The 10,760-nt window shown below is 33.1% G+C and overlaps 1 protein-coding gene across 2 annotated transcripts; it reads right to left on the bottom strand.

Moving 5' to 3' along the window:
• Positions 1–348: 348 nt before the first annotated feature.
• LOC143254651 (uncharacterized) lies at positions 349–6,477 on the bottom strand. Of its 2 annotated transcripts, XM_076509795.1 has the most exons (3): positions 6,323–6,425; positions 6,009–6,058; positions 349–1,715 (listed from the first exon to the last, which is right to left on the bottom strand). In XM_076509795.1, the coding sequence occupies exon 3, from the start codon at positions 1,671–1,673 to the stop codon at positions 1,023–1,025; it is 651 nt and encodes a 216-aa protein (XP_076365910.1). In that variant the 5' UTR covers positions 1,674–1,715; positions 6,009–6,058; positions 6,323–6,425; the 3' UTR covers positions 349–1,022. The 2 variants fall into 2 exon arrangements, with proteins under 2 accessions (XP_076365910.1, XP_076365909.1); XM_076509794.1 differs by lacking the exon at positions 6,009–6,058 and having other exon boundaries at positions 6,323–6,477.
• Between the last annotated feature and the right edge of the window lie 4,283 nt (positions 6,478–10,760).

The raw sequence follows: 10,760 nt of genomic DNA, 5'->3' as shown, positions 1-10,760 counted from the left end.
GGCAGTTTATCGTTAAAAGTTTCGGGGTTATCGTAAGCAAGATGGACAAATTTATATAGAATTTACCCATTAAAAAAGAGGTTTATTTTGATCGATGGTGTAGTTCTGTGCATACCGGCAACAGTTTTAGAACATCACAAGTTCAGTAACAAAGTCTCTACACCTGTCTATTCTGGTTTGGTTCTGAAAAACAAAAAAGAGTATTTCTGACTCCTTGAGCCCTGTACATCGCCCTTAAAGTAGACACAGAATTTGTGAATATGTAAAAACCGTATTGCTTATCGAAGTTCGGAAGAATGTCCAATCATTTCTGTAAATTGATTTAAAATTTAACTGAAAACTTCACGATTTTTACATGAACTTACACTTTATTTGAAATATTCAAACTTTTCCTATATAAATTTATTCCAACAGCCCTTTAATTCAACACAAAAGAATGTAATCAGATACATAATTATCAAACAGAAACTATTCCAAATATGCTAGTAGTTTAATGAAACCCAATAACTACACAATGCAAGACGTTTTCTTGATAACGTAAAGAAGATCACTGTTTTCTTGTGTTCTCCATGGAGCTGATACAAGATGAGACAAATATATTTATACATAAAAAATTACATGCATTATTATCAAGAAATTTACCGCTTAACATAATGGTGGACATTCGAGTTTAATTTTTACAAGTTTAAGTTTGTACAAAAGTTCTTGTTATTGTAATTTTTAAACATGCACAAACGTTTGCTTCCAATAACTATTAAATACATGAAGTAGAGGAAAAAGAAACATTGTTTAAACATACAACTGTTTTATATTCTTGAATTTACGTTACAAAAATTACATCATGTATTTACATCTACGATTTACACTTACTGGGGAGGTTTTAATACTTTTCAAATGATTGTTTGTATTTACAATATTTTTAGTCCAAGAAATTGACTTAAATAAATCTTCCTATACATAAAATCATCAAAATATTTAGATAGCTTGTTTTTCCTTAGGATTATTAAGTTAAAGACAACAAGTTATGCAGAAAATGTTCCTCTTGAATTATCTTCAAGGTTTGGCAATGGAGGTCTTCGTTTTTCGTCTGTAATACTTATGTTTGGTACAGCTAGACGAAGATCTTGGGTGGTTTTATAATTCATCTGAGGTACGTGTATGTTCAAATGCCCCTCTTCTTTGGCATACCAAGAGTTGGCGTTTTTTTCCAAGTTAGTGTCCTGATTCTCTTCCCAAACAATAATGTCTGGTTTGACTACGTCAAGTCGAAGTCGGTCAATTTCTTGTGTCAGACGGTGTTGCCATTCTTGAGAGTTGAAGCGTTGTACATGTTGACATACATTATTCTTTACTTCACGCTCTAACGACGATGACATGCCTCCTTCCTGCATGGATAACCTTGTCTGCTCTGATACTTGCTGACTTTCGCTTGTATCCATAGATGTCGACTCCTGATATTTATCAAAGGAAGAAATGCAAGACGTTCCTTTGATAACGTATGGAAGATCAGAAGATAAGATCACATTCGAGCTGATACTAGATGAGGCATTGTCTGCAACGTTGCTGCAAAAATATTCAAATTGTTCTGCAAAATTTATGATTTTATCTTCACAAGAGATTGGATATTGCCAATGTCTCGTAGAAGCTCTATCTGACAGTTTCTGATGGTCCATATTTTCTAAATGTGATGCGTCTTCTTGTGAACAATCGGGATTCTGGAAGGTAATGTACAAATGTAATATTTATAACGGAAAATACATTCTTCTTATTAAAGAACAGTTTCTCACATTCAATGACCTTTGAGGATATTAGGTTTGTTGGAAATAATAGTACTAGTCTTTGCAGGTATAATACATTTTTATCATAATAAAATAACTGAAAAAATATATATGAAATGTGAGCTTTTCGTGCTGCGTTTTTGTTTGTCACTATACATTCTCCTACAAGATATATAAATTTTGTAGAATAAAAACTCGAGAAAGTGTAATATCTTATAAAATGTACATTTTACAAATTGGATTTATTCTTATGTTTGGGTGCGTATTTTCCAATAGCAAAGCCACATCGAAATATCTGCTGTGTCGAACCTTTGATTTTAGCGTTTTAAAGCCAAAGACTTACCGCTGTTCCTGTAAGAGGATCTCGTATGTTTGTAAGCTGTGTTTTTCCCCAAGACGCTCTCTTGTTAAATTAATATTTTTAGTCCATTATTATTGAGTTATTTTTGCTTAATACAGATCAGTAATCATAAAAGGCCCGGCATTGCCAGGTGGTTAGGGTGCTCTACTCGTAATCTGAGGGTCGCGGACTCGTATCATCGTCACATCAAACATGCTCGCCCTTTCAGCCATGAGAGCGTTATAATGTGACAGTCAATTCTACATTTCGTTGGTAAAAGAGTAGCCCGAGAGTTGGCGGTGGGTGATGATGACTAGCTGCCTTCCCTCTAGTCTTACACCGCTAAATTAGGGACGGCTAGCGCAGGTAGCCCTCGTGTGGCTTTTCGCGAAAATGATAAAGAAGAACAAGAAACAACAACAGTATTTAAAATGTTATCGAGCATTCTGATAACATAATACATGCGTCGGAAACCACAGAAAAAAATCTTAAAAATGTATTCATGAAAACTTCTTTTACTTTTACACTACCTTCTTCCTCCAGTGGTTCAGCAGTAACTTTCCAGACGCTAAAAATCGGTTCTCAATATACCCATGGAGGTCACATCACAAATAGCCTAGCTTTTAATTAATAACAAGCAAACAAAATGCTCGCCATTGTAGATTTCTAAACATATCAGATGTAATATATTTTGCTCCCTTTTAAAGTATATAGTTCATAATGTCAAACGTCGATATATTTTCTCTCGTGTAAAAGAACAAAATGGTTGTTCATAACGCAGTTTAGTTTTTTATTTTAAAAGTAAACACACAAGAGTTCTTTAGAAATTTGATGTCATTTTTGTCTATATGTTATATTTGTCTTGCAAAATCAACAATCACCCACGTCCTTGTACTGGTGTGCTTTAAATATCTACTTTCAACTATTTGATCAACAGCAAATTCTCACAAAAACGTCACGCAGACGTCATCATTTACTCTTGTCTAAAAGCAGCTGTTTATATGACTAATTTTCCGACTTCTGCGCCCAGCTGCCTTCTTCTGAGTGCACTATACATACTACTCTGATAAGCCAGTGAATGTTATATTTATTGAGAGCATGACTAAGAACAGAACTAATAAATAATGCCAGGTGTGCTGAGCGTCATCGCTATAAGCTTGTTCCTTACAAATCACGTATAACCTTAAAACTGTGCTCATCATTCATCTGCTATATTACTTCATTTACAAGAAATCCATTTCCATAACCAGCTTTGTACCAGTTACCTTTTATGTGTTCTGTACTGGATAGTATTATCGTATATAATGCCAAATTAAAAAAAACAAAAAAAAAACAAAAAATATTTTTTATCTTAGAGATTTTTTACTAAAGTATTTTTAATGGTAGAAATAATTTAATATTAACAATGATAAAGATTGTATTTTCCAAAATAAAACTTTTTTTTGAGATATGTATTATTTACATATGTATGTATATACGCAACATGATGAAACGATAGACGACCTTTATTTAAAAGTATATTTGTTTGTCGGTTAAGTATTCATCTAAGCTTTGTTTGTTTGTTTGTTTGTTTGTTTTGGAATTTCGCACAAAGCTACTCGAGGGCTATCTGTGCTAGCCGTCCCTAATTTAGCAGTGTAAGACTAGAGGGAAGGCAGCTAGTCATCACCACCCACCGCCAACTCTTGGGCTACTCTTTTACCAACGAATAGTGGGATTGACCGTCACATTATACACCCCCACGGCTGGGAGGGCGAGCATGTTTAGCGCGACGCGGGCGCGAACCCGCGACCCTCGGATTACGAGTCGCACGCCTTACGCGCTCGGCCATGCCGGGCCCTACATCTAAGCTCAATGCAAATTTCATTGTGTGTTTTATTTAATATCACAACATTATGGTGTTTTACTTTTGAAGACATTAGAGGAGTATTGGTTTATAATGACTTATGCCGAAATACTTAGAATATTGTAAGTATTCGAAAACTTTTTATGGCATTAACAAAGATGGCGTGAATATTTATTATTATTCATGATACCACAAACATTAGTGGATGAAATTTAATTAAATAGCGATATAATAATCAAGATTAACAACAGAATAGAGCATGATAAGTGTAATTGGTTTTAATGAATAGAAATTCGCATAAGTAGCAGGATAAGACCAATTCAGCATTTATTCCAGACCTGCTATTCTATCATTATATACCGAATGAGTAAATCAGAGGTACATGTTACATTAGGCTTATCTTGCTTCTAAAATAAGTTAGTAGGGATAAGATAAATCTACTAAAATAAGATTCATAGCTCCAAAATAGTTAATAGACGTTCAAAAAAGAAAAAAGAAAGAAAGATAACGTTTACATTATTAAGTTAAATATTTACGTCACTGAAAAGTTCCAAAGTTTTTTTCTTGGTTTAGGCCGCGCTTAACAGTCTCTTGAGTATGTTTTATCTAAAATCAGATACGTAAATCTCAGTATCGTGCAAACTATTCACCTTGATTTATCACATGTTATCAAAGTGTTTTGTTTTTGTTAACAATGCAAATGTTAAATTTAGTGAAAACCGGTGCATACGATCTCTATCGATTCAAGTTGAACATAGAATATTTATTTTTCATCTGCTGAAAGTATAAGTATGGCTTCTTCCTACGTTCACTTCTAATTTTGTAAGTAAACTTAGGGTTATATTTAACATGAGATAAAGCCTTGCTTTACAGAATAAGTATATTACCTCAGTCACACTTGCAAATTGCAAAAGATTTACTCAGAGCTAATAAGAAAATATCCGGAAGCGACGTTTACTTTACTGATTAATATATATATATATATATACCTGTTTTGTGACTAGCTCGTAACTGAATTAAAATCATCATTTATGTTCGCAACGATTTGCGAAATGATAAATATGTTTATATTGACATTCAGCTCTCCACAAATGGTTGAGAACTAAATACATTAGACGAAATATTTTATTTTTAAACTCACTTAACGTTGAATAAAGTTTGAAATTAACTTTTTGATCAACAACAATTAATTTGAATAATGGTATTAGATTTGCCATTATGTTCGGAAGAAATCAAAATGTTGTCCAGTTATAATGCTGTCATGATTTTAGCTTGATAACTATGAAAAGTTCAAATCTATGATACTGTTCTTTTAAAACAAATAAATATATCATACTTAATGAATGATCAAGGAAGTGAATTGATTATTATAAGCATTTTAACATGATGCAACCTATATATAAAATGTAATTTTCATCGCAAAGTTTCTTCCAGACTTCATAGTTATATAGTAATTTTGCCGAAAACACACACATAAAGAATCTGATAGATGAATTTTAAGGGAAACAGAAATATAAAATTCATTCATATTTAATTAGAGTTGTTTGTTCTTAAGTACAAAGCTACTCAATGTCCCACCCGCTGGAACAGCGGTAAATCTACGTAGTTACAATGCTAAAATTACGGGTTCGATTCCCCTTGGTGGACACAGCAGATAGCGCGGTGTGGCTTTGCTGTAAGAAAAACACACATAAACAATGGGCTATCTGTGCTTTTCCCATTACGAGAATCGAAATCCGGTTTCTAGCAGTGTAAGCCCGCAGACATACCGCAACTGGGGACTTTTAATCAGAATGACATGCAGGTAAAAATTTAAGTTCTAATATAATAGTATTAACGAATGTGAATATAATTAGTCAGCAAGAGAAACGAGAAACAGAGAAAACCTAACGCTACAACGAACTTTTTTCACTTGTAAGCAAAACTACAGACAGAACAACACCAACGTTATAAACACTAAGTTTCGTTAAAGCAATCGATTAAAAACTGAAGTTAATTTATCACAGTATAATGTGCATTTCAACTAGTATATTTATTTACCCACCTATCAATAATTTTTCTTGCTTTTAGTTCAGTCTTAGCAACGTACTATAACTGCAATTTTTACAAACATTAAAAAAGTTTCAATGAAAATATATTCGTCAAAGTATAAAAACACAATTTAAATAAATCGAAAATAGTCTTATTAGTATAACAACTCTCTCAAAATCCATGAAAAAATTCTAAAATTAATTACAGTATATAGTAAATTGTGCGTCTAATTTAATATAACTATGTACACATAATACATTACCAGCATAATTATAAACTTACTGTACAAGATTCAATGCAAACAATCAAATAAAAGTATAACGTTACCTGTAAATGCATAATAGCAACCTCACATTAACTTCCTAAGCAGTATTCGAAAATCAGCTCTCGTTAACCAGCAAATGGATGGGCATGAAATAAATCAATGAATGAGTTATTCTGGCACAGCAGACCATATAGCTTCCTTGGCACTGTACATTGACGTCACATTGACGTCAAACACGCGCTTTACGTTGGAAGATTCGACTTTGCGAACAAGTTAAAGAATTCCGTTGCCGCGTTGAGAACGAAATGCTGACTTATTTAATCGACATGACCGTATTACGTTTTTCTCTTATCTATAATAAAAGTGAAGTTAGATTTAAATAAATTTCTATTGTGTTAAGTTATTAATAAAACTATAAAGGATTCCAAGTAACTATGTAGTAATTGTAATGTTAGAAATACATATTTTATGCTTTCATTATTCTTAAGTATGTACTTCAAAGTTTTGAAGACGTAAAAAGTTTAACGGTAGACTTTGATTTCATAACTGTACGAGAGTCGTTTTGAAATTAAAGAAAACATTATTTTTCTCGTTTTTAATTCAATTTATAAAATCGTTAACACGTTTTGAGTCGATTCAAAGAGAAAATTGTCGAAAAACATCTTTTCATTTTACTGTTTAAGACTGTAATCCAATAAATCAAACTAAGTTATGATGCTATGGCTATTTGTTTATGACAGATAGACGTCTAGATAAATAAAATAAACAGACAATAATAAACTGACAAGATGCTAGTAAGTAATACATCATACGTATGTCTTTTCGTAAGCAGCCCTTTTGGTTCTTTTACGTTGTCAACCAATAATATATTCCAACCGTTATGTTTGAAGATTTAAATAATTTATATATTTTCTTTTACAAATATGAATATCACACTGTATTTACATGTAAATTCATTCAATATATTTTAACTATCGGTTAATTAAATATAAAGAAACATTTACTTACTACACACTTTAGCTACGGTAACTTTGAGTACTTAAAGATATTTATGTTGTCCACCATAAGGATAATAATGAGGCAACTGCTGTTTGAATTTTTCTACTCAAGTATGGCGAAAAAAATCCACACAATTAAATCATTTTTAAAGTACTTACAACATTGATGTGTTTAGCCTAATTAGAATACTGTGACTTAAAGTAGGCCCGGTATGGCCAAGCGCGTAAGGCGTGCGACTCGTAATCCGAGGGTCGCGGGTTCGGGCCCGCGTCGCGCTAAACATGCTCGCCCTCCCAGCCGTGGGGGTGTATAATGTGACGGTCAATCCCACTATTCGTTGATAAAAGAGTAGCCCAAGAGTTGGCGGTAGGTGGTGATGACTAGCTGCCTTCCCTCTAGTCTTACACTGCTAAATTAGGGACGGCTAGCACAGATAGCCCTCGAGTAGCTTTGCGCGAAATTCCAAAAAAACAAACAAAAGAAACAAAACAAACCCTCGAGTAGCTTTGCGCGAAATTCCAAAAAAACAAACAAAAGAAACAAAACAAACCCTCGAGTAGCTTTGCGCGAAATTAAAAAAAAACAGACATAAAGTAATGCACGCATACTTAAAAAAACAGCAGTTGTCGCTTTCAAATATTTCCATGAGGAAAATGAAAAAATGTTACAATATCGAGCGATAAAGAAAGTTTATAAGAACACGTTTAATTAAAGTGCATTGGTTTTAAAGTTAGATGAGCCAGAAATTCAATACTTTGGGGCTATTGAATTTCGAAATGTTAGAAGATGTATTTCATCACATGTTATTTATACACTCTTTTGAAATATTAGTAGCAAACATTTTACAACGCTTTGTACGGAAGAAATTGTCTTTCCTAAAAGCTTATTTATATAAAATATTACTCTAATGTAAATGTTATTTTACTCTTTCCTTCTATAGACTCTTCCTAGAATGAAATACTACGAAAGTTTCATCACAATTCCTTATACACTGTCGTGTTAACAATGATTTAATTTTGAAAATTTTAGTTAAAATCATGGATAAAAGATGAAGTCAGAGAAAAAAACTGATAAAATGCGTCACGATGTTCTAAAAAGTTAGAAACATCCTACAATCTTGTGATAAGTTAATATTGTTTCAAAACTTTAGCTATAACGACATTTGTACTTGACATGATGTATTTATACCTCAACTGTAGCGCTAATAATCTTGTGCTTAGCAAGGCTGATTTTAAACTTCAGCGTCAATAATTGCATTGTTATGTGGCTCAAACTGTAAAGCCAGGGTTCCATATTGAGTAGTAGTTAAGCGTAGCGATTATGGTTCCATGTTGAACTTGATACACTTCTAAGTTATAGCCGATTGTTTCATGTAAAAAAAATGATGTATTACTTAAGATTAGCGCCTTTGCCCCCATGAAGCATTACTAAACTGTTGTGCCTATAGTTCCATACTTAATACTGTGTATTTAGAACTGCAGTTTTCCCATGTTTGGTGTGACAGACTTTTTAAATTATTCTAATGCGTATATAACCAGTTTAATTTTCAAAAATGGAACATTGAAATGTATTATACATACTTGTGACACTGTGTTCATTATCCGGAACATTTAATCCAAGTGCTATGTCGTATTGCGTTTTTTTGTACCTCTATCTAAAGCTCCCAGTAGCACACCGGAATGTCTGTAAACTCACGCTGCTAGAAACCGGGTTTCGACACCCGTGGTGAGCAGAGCACAGATAGCCCACTGTGTAGTTTTGTGTTTGATTCCAAAAATCAGTTAGTCCATTCTATCTGACTCCTAAATGAGCATTTAAATATATTTACATGAAAAGACAAATCTGTTACACTCTAAATCAGTTTGTTTGTTATTAAGCATAAAGCTACACAAAGGGCTATCTGTGCTGTGCACATCATGGATATCAAAACACAGTTTCTAGCAGCATAAGTCTGCAGACATACGACTGTGCCACTAGGGAAGCACTTTATATCAAAACATTCATTTACGAAATAAGTAAATACTACGTATGCTCCAACTTGAACCAAGAATATTTGTCTCAAATTCAAAACTGTTAAATTGATAAATTTCAAATATCTTATATGCAAAACATCGAAATAAATAAATATTAACTCCCACGGCTCAACGGTAAAATTGATTATTTATAATGCTAAAAATAAGGTATCAATACTCGTAGTATATTTTTGCGCTTAACAATAAACATATAAACATATAAATAAAGAAACAAGTCTGATTTATTTTATTTTACAATATTATAATTGACCTTATATTACTTATATCAATAAAATGTAGGTTTAACACTTTACTTAGTTGCTATTAAAGATAAAAATTATAATAAACGATCTAAGTTTTTTCTGAAAAATACATGATCCAGTTGGTAATTATGGTTTAAGTGAAAAATTGTCAATTAAAATTGGCAGCCTACTTCCTTGTTTATGTTATTCTGTAAGTTGCTTTATCATTGGGCGGATTTTTTAGGCCTAATTTCACAAACAACGTTCGAACAGAAATTCTGAGACAAAAGACACGCCCAAGTCACAATTAAAGTTTATGTCATTTATCTGCAAACATTTCTAGCGAATCAATCAATAACCAACACGTTAACTAACTGACTCATAGAACTAAATAGCTCGCTGACTGGCACTGAACTGATTCACTCATTGATTCCATTATTACATCGTAGCTGTATTTCTACATGTTTCATAACATTTCTAAATACATTACATCATCATCACTACTCCCCTCTAGCAAACAAACAAAACGCATTCAAATTAAAACATGAAAAATATAGCTTGTAACACTACTAATGCAAAAATAACATAGTACAGTAAACTGTCCATTCACTAAGTCTTTTTGTTGGTTCTTCTTTTCCGAGGGTCATCATCATATACTACCCTTCAATGGCGGGGATCTTCTTATATTGGTGGTCAAGCGAATCTGCTGGTGTTTCTATCTTTGTAAACTTTCGAAAGTGTAATCGATGGTAATCCTGGAACCTTTTCACTGATAAATTTTCATCTTAAGTGACCCAGCTCTTTATTCTCTTATTAACAATACTTTAAAGATGATCATGGTGGATTATCTTTAGCTTGTAATACTTGCCTTTATGGATCCTATAAACCACATGTTTTATTATTTTCATTTCCATATATGATCCTTCCCAGCATGTGGGCACAGCATGGCCAGGCGGTTAGGGCGTTTGACTCGTAATCTGAGAGTCGCAGGGATCGAATCCCCCTCATATCAAACATACTCGCCCTTCTAGCGGTGCGCACGATATAATGTGGCGGTCAATCCTACTATTCGTCGGTAATCTTTCCATTTTCAACATAACAAATCTTCTTGGAAGCATAATGAATTCCACTGTAGCCAGTACATCTTTGTTTTAGGGCTATATGGAGTGACTATTTATAATGAGAGCTTCATGCACAATTCTTACAAATAGCGGGAGTGACTATTTATAATGAGAGCTTCATGCACA

This window comes from Tachypleus tridentatus, chromosome 1, assembly GCF_004210375.1.
Source record: "Tachypleus tridentatus isolate NWPU-2018 chromosome 1, ASM421037v1, whole genome shotgun sequence".
NCBI classification, from domain to species: domain Eukaryota; kingdom Metazoa; phylum Arthropoda; class Merostomata; order Xiphosura; family Limulidae; genus Tachypleus; species Tachypleus tridentatus.
Note: the sequence above shows the minus strand (reverse complement) of the source record. Positions and strands in the feature narration are given on the sequence as shown.